Source organism: Nicotiana sylvestris, chromosome 5 (genome assembly GCF_000393655.2).
Source record: "Nicotiana sylvestris chromosome 5, ASM39365v2, whole genome shotgun sequence".
Classification (NCBI taxonomy): domain Eukaryota; kingdom Viridiplantae; phylum Streptophyta; class Magnoliopsida; order Solanales; family Solanaceae; genus Nicotiana; species Nicotiana sylvestris.
In genome coordinates, this window is record NC_091061.1 from 35,639,860 (window position 1) to 35,654,835 (window position 14,976).

At 39.2% G+C, this 14,976-nt stretch overlaps 1 protein-coding gene across 1 annotated transcript; it reads right to left on the minus strand.

The window, feature by feature from the left end:
* Nucleotides 1–2,593: 2,593 nt before the first annotated feature.
* Nucleotides 2,594–3,367, minus strand: LOC138868505 (uncharacterized). The gene has a single exon (XM_070146060.1). The coding sequence runs from the start codon at nt 3,365–3,367 to the stop codon at nt 2,594–2,596; it is 774 nt and encodes a 257-aa protein (XP_070002161.1).
* Between the last annotated feature and the right edge of the window lie 11,609 nt (nt 3,368–14,976).

Here is a 14,976-nt window from a genome sequence, read left to right on the forward strand (position 1 = left end):
ACCATCACTAAGAATGGCTCTAGGAGTTCCAAATCGCGTGAATATGTTTTTCTTTAAGAATGTGGTCACACTCCTTGCCTCGTTGTTTGGTAAGGCAATTGCTTCAACCCATTTGGACACATAGTCCACAACCACCAAGATATATTTCATACCACAAGAGCTTACAAAGGTGCCCATAAAATCAATTCCCCATACATCAAAGATTTCTATCTCTATCACAAAGTGCATTGGCATTTCATGCCTCTTGGAGATTAATCCTTGCCTTTGGAATTGGTCGCAATCCTTGACCATTTGATTGGCATCATGATAAATCAACGGCCAATCCTAACCACATTCAAGCACCTTTGCCGCCGTTCGATTTCCCATGGTGACCCCCCGACCGGTGAGTTGTGGCATGCCTTTAGAATTGGCATAATCTCCTCTTCTGGAACACACCTTCGGATTATTTTATCAACACAAACACGGAACAAGAATGGTTATTCCCAATAGTATTGCCGACAATCTCTAAAAAACTTCTTCTTCTGATAGGATTCCAATCTATCTGGAATAAGGTCACTAACCAAGTAGTTAGTAATATCGGCATACCAAGGAGCAAAACTGCTAGATAGTGCCAATGTGTGTTTATCCGGGAAAACATCGTTGATTTCAAGATCTCCCTTTGGTCTCCCTGCCTCTTCAAGTCTTGATAAATGATACACCACTTGATTTTTTGTCCCATTTATATCATTGACTTCGAAGTCAAACTCTTGCAACAACAGGACCCACCGAATCAACCTAGGCTTTGCATCCTTCTTTGCCATAAGATAGCAAAGAGCAGCATGATCTGTGTACACTATCACCTTGGATCCCAACAAGTAAGCTTAAAATTTCTCAAAAAAAAAGTTCTTGCTCAATCACCATATAATTCATTTGCGCTCCATTAAGTGTCTTGCTTGCATAATAGACCGGGTGAAGAACCTTGTTGTGACGTTGGCCAAGCACTGCTCCAATAGCTACACCATTGGCGTCGCACATAAGTTCGAATGGAAGAGACCAATTGGGTGTGATAATAATAGGTGTCGTGATGAGATTTTGTTTCAATTCCTCAAAGGCTTTGAGGAATTTCTTGTCAAACACAAATTTTGCATCTTTCTCAAGGATTTTGCATATAGGATTTGCAATCTTGGAAAAATCCTTGATGAAACGCTTATAAAATCCGGGATGCCCCAAGAAACATCGGACACCTTTAACTGAAGTAGGTAGAGGAAGCTTGGAAATGTTCTCGATCTTTGCCCAGTCAACCTCTATGTCATGTTTTGAAATTTTATGCCCCAATAAAATGCCTTCATCCACCATGAAATGACATTTCTCCCAGTTAAGCACAAGGTTGTCCTCATCACATCTCTTGAACACTTGTCTAAGATTTTTGAGACAATGCTCAAAAGAGTCACCTACCACCGAAAAGTCGTCCATGAAAACCTCTAAAAAATCCTCCACCATGTCGGAGAAGATAGACAACATGCATCTTTGAAAAGTAGCCGGAGCGTTGCACAAACCAAACAGCATCCTGCTAAAGGCACAAGTTCCATAAGGGCAAGTGAATATTGTCTTCTCTTGGTCCTCCAATGCTATGTTGATTTGGTTATAACCGGAATATCCATCAAGAAAGCAATAGAATGACCTTCCTGCTAGCCGATCAAGCATTTGATCAATAAAAGGCATATGGAAATGGTCTTTGTATGTGGCACTGTTGAGCATCGGGTAATCCATACACACCTTCCATCGATTCACCATTCTTGTTGGGATGAGCTCATTTTTTTCATTTTAAATCACGGTCATGCCTTATTTTTTTGGCACACATTGCACCGGGCTCACCCAAGAACTATCGACAATGGGGTAGACCACCCCGGCATCCAACCACTTGATGATTTCTTTCTTTACCACCTCTTACATGGAAGGATTCAACCGTCATTGATGTTCCACGCTTGGTTTCATCTCACTCTCCAATTGGATCTTGTGTTCGCAAATTCCGGTGGGAATCCCTCGGATGTCCGAAATTGCCCACCCAATAGCTTGCCTATGCTCCTTCAAGACATCCAACAGTTGTTCTACCTGCACATCATTCAACAAAGAAGAAACGATTATCGGTAAACTATCATTTGAGCCAAGAAATTTATACCTCAAGTGTGGTAGAAGTGGTTTGAGCTCTAGTTGCGGTGGCTCAATAATAGAAGGCTTTGCTGGAGGAATGGCTCTATTCTCTAAGTCGAGAGAGAGCTTTGCCGGAGCATAAGTGTAGGACCCAAGCCCCTCCAATGCATTGACTGATTCCATATACTCATCCATATCTTCACCATCAAACTTCACCAAAATAGCTGCCAATGCCTCACCGAGACATTGTTCTTCCATCTTCATTTCAACCGCATCTTCCACTTCATCAACAACATCAATCATCGAGATGCTTTCATATTCATGTGGTAGTTTTATATCCTTGCTTGCTTGGAATGTGATATCTTCCTCATTCACGCGGAATTTTATCTCATTCCATTCTGAATCCATTAGTGATCTTCCTGTGGCTAGAAATGGCCTCCCCAAAATGATAGCGATCTCTTTGTCAACCGCACACAAGGATTACGAAATCGGCGGGTAAGTGAAACTTTCCCACTTTAACAAGCACATCATCGACAATTCCCACTGGTCTCTTTATGGAACGATCAGCCATTTGCAATCTCATACTTGTGGGCCTTGGCATACTTAACCATGCTTTCTTGTAAATGGCAAAAGGCATTAAGTTGATCCTAGCCCCATTATCACAAAGGTCTCTTGCAAAATCATGCGCCCCAATAGTACATGGAATAGTGAAATCTCCCGGGTCTTCTTTCTTTTGAACGGTGGAGGTTGCAATGATGGAACTAAGCCGGTGAATCACATTCACCACTTCATTCTTGGTGGTTCTTTTCTTGGTAATCAAGTCTTTCAAATATTTAGCAAAACCCGGCATCTCTTGAAATGCTTCCACAAATGGAATATTGACCGATAATTGCTTGAGAATGTCATAGAAATTTTCGAGTTTGGTATCATCAACCTTCGTACCTAGTCTTTGAGGGAATGGAGAAGGAGGTCTAGGAATAGGTGGTAGAGTTTTTGGTGTCTCTTTTACCTTTTCCTTTACCTCTTCCTGGTTTTCTTCTTGCACTTTCAACTCTTCCGGAACCTTTTCAAATTCAACAACACATGGCTCTTCAACCTCAACCTCATGTTCGGACTCTTTTACTTCAACCATTTGTTCACTCCCTCCTTGTGGACCACTCCCACTACCCTTTGGGTTCGCAATTGTGTCACTTGGAAGTGCCCCTTTTTTGCTTCGGATTTTGTTCCCTAGAGACATCTCACATTTGCATCTCCAATTTTTGAATGGATGTGGTATGAGGGCCAACAAGCTCGGTCATATTTCTCATAGAAGTGTCAGATTTCTCTTGATTTTGCAATACCTGTTCAAGCATGCTTTCCAATGTGGAATCACTTAAGTAACCTTGATTTGAATATTGACCCTTTGTAGGAACATAAGGGTTTGAACTCCGATTTGAGAAGTTGTTGTTGTTATTCCAATTTCCTTGATTTGAGTCGCCTTGGTCATTTCGCCGCCGTTGGGTTCCTTGCCTTTGCGGGTTAGGCCTCTATTGATTTTGTTGTCCTTGGCCGTGGTATTGTTGCCTTTGATAACCTCCTTGAGAGTTGTTGGCATAGTTTGTCTCCTCAAAGTCTTCATTTGATATGGGTTGCACATCCTCCACCACATTTACCTTCTTCGTTTGGCTTTTGGTGAACATCTTTGTCAACACATTGACATTTGTGGCAAGCCCTGCGATCAGGCCAAGAATTAATGGAGTTTTGTGGCATATTTTGAAGTCATTTCCTTGCGTCCCCAGCTAGTGAGTACTTGAACACCCTAAACCTTAGGGCATCATCAGAGACGTTGTTCTGCTTATGCATCACACACACACCCAAGAAGTTTCTAAGATGTTGTGTCGGATCATAATTAGTGGAATTCCTGAAAAACCCCTCCGCTTTGAGCATAAAGATTAAACCATGTTCCACCTTGAAAGTTGCAGCACCAACAACTGGAGGTACAATAGCATTTGTATCCTCAATGTACTCATCTATGTCTGCAAAAAGATTTTCGTCCATTCGTTAATCCATTTCTTCTTCCTATTAGGCCATGTTTTCCTATCAACATCGAGCAAAACAAGAAAAGTGTGATGGAATAGAGTAAAACGCAAAGTAAAGCACACACTAATTAGTAATTTCAAAACCGTATTCTCTAGCAACGGCGACAAAATTTGATACACTCAAATAAGACTTTTATTAAATAGTGTAAGGCGGTCGGTGTCACATATAATAACCCAACGAGGTTGGAGTCAAACCCCACAGGGAATAGGTGTGAAAAGGTTACTCGAGTAGTGTGTTACTTGACTTAAGTCGTAATTCTATTCAGTTAATTATAACAAAAGTATGATATGATTGTGATTTGAAGAAATGACTAATTGTAATGTTGAGAATGTAATTAATTTGATTAAGGAAACCAAGGTTGTGTCCCCTTCAATGAAATGTAATGCTATCGGTGTTAGTATGATATATTTCTAATGGAAGGTTCTTTAGATATGCAAATGATTTCTAAATGACTACCCAATATTTTCCAATAGTTGGGTAGTATTTCCTCTTTATGATTTTTCCAAATATAAAAGAGTTCCAACTAAGAACAATCAATATATGCCAAATAAAACCCACGTATTCCTAAGTGATTCTATTAAAAAAGGTTTAAAGCCTCGAGTCTTTGATATTTACTTCTACCAAATCCTAACTCACTTTTCCAAGTAAAGAAAGAAATTAATGGCACTTGTTAATGTTTGCACCAACCAACAATAAATAAAGAATGAGAAATAAATATATATCAACCAACCATAATACATATATTCAATGTTAAACATCCATTAACATAACACCCATTTAGGGTTCACATCCTTTGTATTTAAAGTTAGGTATACATGCTAAAATACAAAAAGATGAGAATATTAAATATCATAAGGCTTACAAAGTGCAAGATTCTTCACTCGTAAAGCTTCCAAAAGAGAGGAATATTAAAGGCTTGGATTGTATCTCAAAAGGCATACAAGATGCCCCTACAAAACCCCAATAAATCTATTTATAGTGGGTCAAAATTCAGGACCAAAATTGGAGAAAAATACCCTTCCAGGTCAATTATGCGACCGCATATCTGTCGCATAACAGACACGCGGTCCACATTCTCTTCATGGCCATCGCATCTTCGAACCCTAGTTTACAGGCATTTGCCGCATTCAAGTTCTGCAGTCTGCATTGTAGATATGCGATCGCATTAGTCATTGTGTTTTCCACCTTCACCATCTTTCACAACAAGTTTGTGGTCCATTATGCGGCCCGCAAACCTGTTATGCGGTCGCATATTAGACTGCATTTCTTGCACTAGACTTTGGCCAATAGACTATTGGGGTTTGCAATTCCTTTGAGCATTATGCGGTCTGCATGTTGGATTTGTAGTCTGCATTTTCATATCTGCGATCTCATTTTGCTCTTTTCTTGTTCTTTTGTAACTTTTTGACTTCATTTCCATGCTCTTAGGTCCTTAAACATCGTAAACTGCAAAAACATTAAAATTACATAAGTATAAAAGATAATTGCATTTAAAACAAGCTAAAATCTAAGCAATTTCTATTAAATGTGCTGAAATTTTCCGGCACATCACGATCCACAATCACCCAAGCATCGGACTTCCTCAAAGTTCGTGGGAGCCCAACTATAAAATCCATGGTGATTCGCTTGCACTTCCACACTGGAATATCTAACCGCTGAAGCAAGCCACCCGGTCTCTAATGTTCATATTTCATCTACTAACAATTGAGACACCGAGCTAAAAATACCACAATATCTTTCTTCATTCTCCTCCACGAATAGTGTTGTCTCAAATCCTGATACATCTTTGCGGCACCCAGATGGATGGAATACCGTGAGCTATGGGCCTCCTCCAGAATTAACTCCTGAAGTCCATCTACATTGGGACACATATCCGGCCCTGCATCCTTAATACTCCATCATCACCAATAGTCACATCTCTGCCATCGTCGTGCTAAAATCTATCCTTAAGGACAAGCAAATGAGGATCATCATACTGGCGTTCTCTGATGCGATCAAACAAGGAAGACCAAGAAACCACACATGCTAAGACCCAACTGGTCTCCAAATATCCAACCTCACAAGCCGATTGGCCAAGGCCTGAATATCAACTGCAAGAGGTCTCTCCCCAATAGGAATATATGCCAAACTTCCGACACTCACTGCCTTCCTACTCAACGCATCGGCCACTAATTGGCCTTTCCCGGATGGTACAAGATAGTGATATCATAGTCTTTTAGCAGCTCCAACCATCTCTGCTTCCTCAAATTGAGATCATCCTGCTTGAACAAGTGTTGTAGGCTACGATGATCAGTAAACTCCTCACAAGAGACACCATAGAGATAATGCCTCCAAATCTTCAATGCATGAACAATGGCAGCCAACTCAAAATCATGAACATGGTAGTTCTTCTCATGGGGATTCAACTGACAAGAAGCATAAGCAATTACTCTACCCTCCTACATCAACACACACCCAATACCAACTCTAGAAGCATCACATTATACTATGTATGAACCTGAAGCTGATGGCAACACTAACACTGGAGTTGTGGTCAAGGTAGTCTTGAGCTTCTAAAAGCTCGCCTCACGCTCATCCGACTACCTGAAAAGAGCACCCTTTTGAGTCAATTTGGTCATGGGTGATGTAATAGACGAAAATCCTTGAATGAATCGACGGTAATAACCCGCCAAACCAAGAAAGATGTGAGTCTCTATGGTTGAGGACGGTCTGGGCCAACTCTGAACCGACTCTATCTTCTTCAGATCAACTTGAGTACCTTTACTGGACACCACGTGCCCCAAGAAAGTCATTGAACCGAGCTAAAACTCAAACTTGGAGAACTTTGCATAAAGTTTCTCCTCCCTCAACCGCTGCAATACCACTCTCAAATGCTCCACATGCTCCTCCTAACTAAGCGAGTACACCAGAATATCATCAATGAATATAATAAAAAACGAGTCGAGATAAGGCCGAAACACGAAGTTCATCAAATGCATGAACGATGCTGGGGCATTGGTCAGCCCAAAAGACATCACAAGGAACTCATAATGACCATATTGGGTCCTGAAAGTTGTCTTAAGAATATCCGAGTCCCTGATCTTCAACTGGTCATACCCCGACCTGGGATCAATCTTGGAGAACACCCACGCTCCCTGAAGCTAGTCAAATAAATCATCAATACAAGGCAAGGATAGTTGTTCTTGATTGTGACTTTGTTCAACTGCCAGTAATCAATGCGCATCCTCATTGTACCATCATTCTTCTTCAAAAATAGAACAGGCGCACCCCAATAAGACATACTAGGCCGAATAAACCCCTAGTCTAGGAGTTCCTGAAGCTGCTCCCTTAACTCTTTCAACTCAACCGGTGCCATACAGTATGTAGGAATAGAAATAGGTTGAGTGCCCAGCACCAAGTCAATACCAAAGTCAATATCCTTGTCTGACGGCATGCCCGACAGGTCTGCATGAAACACATCCGAGAATTCTCGAACTGATACGCTCAAATTACACTTTAATTAAATAGTGTAAGGCGGTCAGTGTCAAATATAATAACCCAACAAGGTTGGGGTCGAATCCCATAGGGAATATGGTGTAAAATGTTTACTTGAATAGTGTGGAACTTGACTTAGCTCGTAATTATATTCCGTTAACATAACAAGAGAATGATATAGTTGAGAATTAACGAGGTAACTAAATGTGATATGAGAATGTAAATAATTTGATTAAGGAAACCAAGGTTGTGTACCCGTCAATGGAATGTAATGTTATCGGTGTTAATATGATATATTTCTAATAGAAGGTACTTTGATATGCAAATTGTTTCTAAATGACTGCCCAATATTTTCCAATAGTTGGGTAGTATTTTTTCTTTATGATTTTTTCAAATATAAAAGAGTTTCAATTAAAGAACAACCAATCTATGCCAAGTAGAACTCACTTATTCCTAAGTGATTCTATTAAACAAGATTTAAAGTCTTGAGTTCTTGATATTCATTTCTACCAAACCCTAACCCACTTTTCCAGGTAAAGAAAGAGTAAAATGGAATAGATTAATGTTTGCAACCACCAACCATAAATAAAGCACAAGAAATGAATAAATATCAATTATATATATATATATATATATATATATATATATTCAATGTTAAACACCCATTAATATTACATCCATTTAGGGTCCACAACCTTAGTATTTAAAACTAGCTACCCATGCTAAAGTATAAGGACAACGTATTTAATAAAGCCATAAAGCATACAAAAGTGCAAGATTCCTTATTCACAACCCTCCAAATAAATGGAGTATTCAATGCTCTCTAAGTAGGACCTTATTTCAAACATGAATAACCCACAAAACCCTAGTTATTCTCTTTATAGTGGACCAAAAGGCATAGTCAAAATCGGATAAAAATGCACCTTCAGTTAGTTTTGCAATCGAAAAGGAAATTAAATGCTTAAAAGAAACAAACAAATAATTGCGCATAAAGAAGCATAAATTCACAAAAATAATCTTAAATGGTAAAAGCCAAAAAGTCCCCAGCAGAGTCGCCACGCAGTTGCACCCCCCTTTTCTCGCGAAATCGGGTTTATGACATTTGGGAGGATAACTCGTTCCCTTTTGGGAATTGGGTTTGCATAGAAGAGTCGCCTCCTAATGATTAAAGTGCATTAGGACACTAAAAGGGTTTGTTTTGAATAACCAGAGATTGGGTAAGGGCTTGAAATTATCCCAAGGGGAAGGTGTTAGGCACCCTTCAGGATCCACTAGTGTGGTTCCCGGCCAGAAATTATTGTGAATTTAGGTGCAAATAACATGTAGGCAAATAAAACTTCAAATAAGAGGGGATTTTCACGTAATGGTTACAAATAAACAAAATTAAGAAAAAGGAACTAAAAGAGTTGATTTTGTCAAAAGAAATGGTTTAAAAAGTTTTAAAAGAAACAAATAAAACAAAGGGAAAGGGGGGGCTAGGTTTATTAATAATATGGATCACACCACACAACATTCGGTAATCACTCCTCAGTGAGGGGCTACACGTGATGTTATCGCGTGGTCATCATATCCATATCTACCCTCTCTCACCCCGTTAAGGTATTAAAGCACAGAATGGTCTCATTTACTTATTGCATGTTATTACACGCCCCAATCCTATCAGCCCCGGAGGCACTTGGGACTACTAATCTTAGAGGGAGGAGGTATTGGGCTTATTTGTGGTTTCAAAAGGTAAAATACTAAGGCGCCAAACAAAACACATATAGCAAGCTTGGGGAAGTATATAAACAAATAAAAAGGGGCTCAAACAAACCTCCTTTAAACCAAAGAAAGCATATAATGTAGCATGACTTGCATGTACTGTTTAAGGTCTGATTAAAACTTAAAGGGTCGAGGCAGACTGATTTATTACACAGTTCAGATAAGAAGCCCGAATCAGGCCTGCCTGCTAGTTGTAGCTAATAAAATCTGATTTAGTTTATAAACTTTCACCCTATGGCTTGCCTAAGTGCTGGACAAAGGCATGATATCTACTGATTCCAGAAACGATGATGTGAATTGATTACATACTGAAGAAAGAAAAGCGAGTTTTTGGCAAAAGATCGCCAGTTCTGCAAAATGCATTATTACTGCTGATTTTATGCTTATAAACGAGTGAGGCGATTCAGATTCGATTAAAGCTCCTATAGGCATGCTTTCTATGCATTTGTTAATTTTAGAACTCCTTCATAGACATAGTGAAATGCAGAAATCCTACAAACATAATATCTAGGTACTGTACTATATGAACATAATATCTAATTGCAGTTGGTTATTAAGACCTATAAACATGTTTGCCTAATAAGAAATGGATATGCAATATTCAGAAAATCCTATGGGCATATTTTCTACATGCATTTGTAGAATTCAGACTTCAAGTAATTATAGACATGGTATCTACATGAGAGTGCATAAATTCCTATAGGCAGGTTATCTAATATGAGAATGTAGAAATCCTATAGTCATGGTATCTACATGGAAGTACAGGAATTCATAAACTTCAATAGGCAGGTTATCTACCCCTTTTGCATACATAGTTACCCCTCCCTTTTCACTAGCCATCCCCGAGAGTTTATTACAAAGTTATTACAACTCGAAAAAGTAAAGTAAAAAATACATCAGAAATTAAAAAGTACAACCAAGAAGAGCCTGATTCAGACTTCCTGTCTGAAATACGAAGTAAACCAACTCCAAGAGGTCATATTTCAAAGTCTTTCTCCCATTTAGGGTGTGTCAAAGTTCCCTAGGAGTCTCATCTGAACTCCGGACAGTGCTTACACCCAAATGTATCACCAGATTAGGACATAGTGTAGTGTGGAAGGGCCAGCCCTTAGGTGTCCAAGTTCAGAGGGAACTCAAGGTCCCAAGGCAAGGCTCACAAGAGGGGGGCAGAACTTAAGGACTCAAGAGAGAGTGCAAGTGCAGAAGCGGAACTTTAAGAACTAGGGGAGTAAAGAAAATGGAAAGGGTACTGGGAAATAGCTATAGAATCGATAACTTTGCACAAAAGGGGGTCGAGGATTGGGAACTGATTGCAGAGTTCCCATGCTTGGCAGGGGTAAGCTTTGGGCATGCACAGCAATGGAGATGCTGGCATGCCTATAAGCCTACCAGAACATACAACAGCAAAGAATCATAAGGGTTAGGATCCCAGGGGGATCAAGCTTGAGTCATGGATAGTAATATTTAGTACTATCATGCCTCAAGCAAACCATAGTATCAAACACATTGGGGAAGGGGTTTGGGGTTCATAACAGGACAGGCAGAAGGAGATTACAGCATGCTAAAGTAATTATTGAACCATACATAAGCAGTAGACAGACAAGAAGGTAAAAGTGTTAAGTAAACACATTGTTGTGATTGCTGAAAATCTTAATCAGAAAATACCAGTTTCAAATAGGCAAAGTACAATAAAAGCAAGTATCAGGACTTGAAAGCAGGCCACAACACAAGTAACAAGAGAGAATGCTTTTTTTTGAAGGCGAGTGTGAGCTTAGAAAACTAAGAGTGTCTGTGTCTGTGTTAATGAGGAAGCCAAGTATTTATAGTTTGAAAATAGGCGGAAAATAAGGCAAGATAATAATTATGGAACCGTGTACCAATTAAAATCAATCAGTATAAGACTTCCTTTAATTAAGGAGTTAAAATCAAACGGTAACATGTAAGTGCTAAATAAGGAAAGAAATCACATAGGGCTGAATATGACCAATAAGGAAGTATTTCCAGCATAGTACAAGTACACAGTAGGTAATAGAGGCTAGGTTCATCAGACTCTAATCAAGGAAAGGTCTGTAAGAATCCAATACTAATGTAATCAAGGTAAGGGGATTAATCACATTGACAAAAAAGGTAGGGGTCGAAAGTTCAAAGGAAAGTATTCAAAATAAGTCCAAGAAACATGGAAATCAGTACAACAAGGAAATAATCAATTACAAGAGTGCAATCAGAATTACACAAAGAGGTCACAATTAAGGGTTATTTTGAGAGGGAATTTTAGCATATAAAGGAGTGCATAACATTAGGCATATGAGGCTGAACTCATGACAAAAAAAATAATCACATGACAACCACATAGGTTAATAGAGAAAAGAGAGAGTATCAGAAACATGCAAAAGGGTCCAGTAGAAAGACCTTTCTGAAAATACAGTCGAGTTTCAATGATAGTAGGAGATCAAAATCACATGAAGCAATAGAAGTTGAAACAAAGATTTTGAAACTCAGTCGAGCAGTAGATGAAACAACTTCAGAAACTCGAATAGGTCTAAAGAGATTAGGGTTTTGAAACCAAACAAGTTCAGAGATGAGGAATAAGCAAGTCACATAGAAAATAGTCTCAAAACTGAAATGAACCACCAAATTTTAGGGTTTTCACCATCAATCGAGTATAGAGATGAAAGACAAGAGAATCAGGCCAAAATATCAACAAATAAAATCAGAAACCTTAAGAAAGAACCAAGATTTTTAAATTAAAGAAATAGAGTAGAAGAACAACATAAGAAACACGGTTAAAGAATCAACATAAGAACACAGTAGAAGAATAACATAAGAAATACGGTAGAAGAATCAACATAAGAAACACAGTAGAAGGTCAACATAAGAAACACAGTAGAACACGTTAAAAATAAGAAAAGCTTTGAAATGACTTAACAGAACCCTAAATCGGAAAAGGTAAAGGTTTTGAATGTAAAGATTTGAAAGAAACTTTGAGAAAACATTTAAAAGCTCAGAGAAAACACAGATCTACCATGAATCTAAAAGAATTAGAGGAATCTCGAAGGTTAGGGTTTTGGAAGAACCAAGATGGTGAGAAAGGTTTGGAAAGTCATTGATCTAAGTAGGAGAATTCAAGATCAGGCTTGAATAGCCATGGCTGGCCGGAGCAAGGTCGGAGACAGTCATAAAACTCGAATGAAACAAAGTCTGAGCCAAGCTTCTTCAGAGTCTGACCTTGAAACCATATTAATCAGGCGTGTAGGAGTCATAGGAGGCCGGTACAGGCCTTTAATGGCTTTGGAAGCCATGGATTCAGGCAGTTTTAGGGTGGAAACGGAGGGGGCGGCTAGAGTTTGAGAGGCGTTTGAGAGAGAATTGGAAAAGGGGGGATTCAAGGGTAGTTGCAGGTGACAAATGACTAGGGTTAGGGGGTAATTGGGAATTAAAAAGGAAAGAGTTAACGGTGGTCGTTGATCATTTTGATCAACGGCCTGGATTGAAGGGGAATCCGAGCAGGTTATTTTAAAAGGGTCGTGGGTCGGGTAGATTAGGATCTGGGTTAGGTTAGTTGGGCCTCAGGTTGGGTCTAATTAGAGGTTCAAATCTGGCTACAATTGAAATGCAAATGGGTTGTCATTTAAATAGCCATTTTTCCTCATTTATTTTATAAAAATAGTAAAATAATTTCTGGAAATAAAGTAAAGGTAGTAAAGTGATTAATAATACATAATTATCAAATTAAAAATACTGGAGTCGATTTTTATAAATATAATTACAATTAAATCTTGAAAGAGGCCAATATGGCAATTATATGCAATTTAGCTTTAAAAATACTAAATAAATTTGTAAAAATATGCAAAAATTATGCTAGCTGTATTTTAATATAAATATGAGAATACAATAAATGAATTACCAAAAATGCTAATTTTGGGAATAATTATTGGGTTTTTCTTGATAAAATAGGGCAATAAAATTGATTTTAAAATCTTTAAAAAATTAAGAAAAATAATAGGACCTTGGGATATACTTATATATGTATATACATGCCATTTTGAAAGGTATTTTGCATATGAAAATATACAGGGTAAAATTGAGTATCAACAGCTGCCTCTCTTTACCCGGGAAGGATGAAAGAGTTGTCGGGTAAAGATACGATGACCAATTTTGACCGAACGAAATGGTTTGAAGAGGCTGATCATGCTCTGGTTCCTGAGATACCTATATATCCCTGGTCTTACCGGAATCAGGCCATATGTAGTTCAGGATCCGTCTTCGGAATATGCCGATGGAGATTTTTCAAGACGGACGCGATATTTGGGTTGGGATGGGTGCTTAAAGTTTAACAGGGTTGCAGGAACTGGAGAGGGATTGCTCCTGGTGAGGCGGCTGTTGCTCGCTGGTTTACCTACAAATAAGCAATACAAGTGTATATTGTGCGGAAATTTAAACGTGATGCAAGTTCCCGTCGGACCATGAATGTTGTCTTTGGATGGTTAGGATGAATATCCTCAGACTATGACGTCCTGGGCCATGAAACATATAATAAAGGATTTGCAGGCCATGAAATGATGCTCTCGGGCTATGAGAATGATGCCTTCGAACTATGATGCCTTTGAATAATGATATGCAAGAGATTAGAAGGGGTCCTCAGGCCATGGCATGGCGTTCTCGGGCTATGAAAATGGTGCCTCTGAACAATGACGCCTTTGGGCGATTTTGGCGATCTTTCAGCCCATAAAATGCAATAAGTGGCGATCTTTTAGGTAGTGCAAATGTAAAATAAATCGGTGATATTTCATCCATGCAAGCGTAAAATAAAGCGGCGATATTTCAGCCATGCAAGTGCGAAGGTGGCGATCTTTCAGCTATGGAATGCAGTAGAAGGCATAAAATAAAGCGGCGATATTTCAACCATGCAAGCGAAAAATAAAGCGGCGATATTTCATCTATGCAAGTGTAAATGAAGTGGCGAGGTGTAAATAAGGTGGCGATATTTCAGCCATGCAAGATGTAAATAAGGTGGAGATATTTCAGCCATGCAAGATGTAACTAAGGTGGTGATATTTCAGCCATGCAAGATGTAAATAAAGTGGAGATATTTCAGCCATGCAAAATGTAACTAAAGTGGCGATCTTTCAGCCATGCAGATGGAGGTAGAGCTTAACCTCGGAAGGCAGAATGGTAGCCTTATGCAATGCAGGAAATGCGGATGGAGGTAGAGCTTAACCTCGGAAGGCAGAATGGTAGCCTTATGCAATACAAAGAATGCAGATGGAGACAGAGCTTAACCTCGGAAGGCAGAATGGTAGCCTTATGCAATGCAGGAAATGCGGATGGAGGTAGAGCTTAACCTCGGAAGGTAGAATGGTAGCCTTATGCAATGCAAAGAATGCAGATGGAGACAAAGCTTAGTCTTGGAAGGCAGAATGGTAGCCTTATGCAATGCAGGAAATGCAGATGGAGATAGAGCTTAGTCTCGGAAGGTACAACGGTAGCCTTATGCAATGCAGGAAATGCAGATAGAGGTAGAGCTTAACCTTG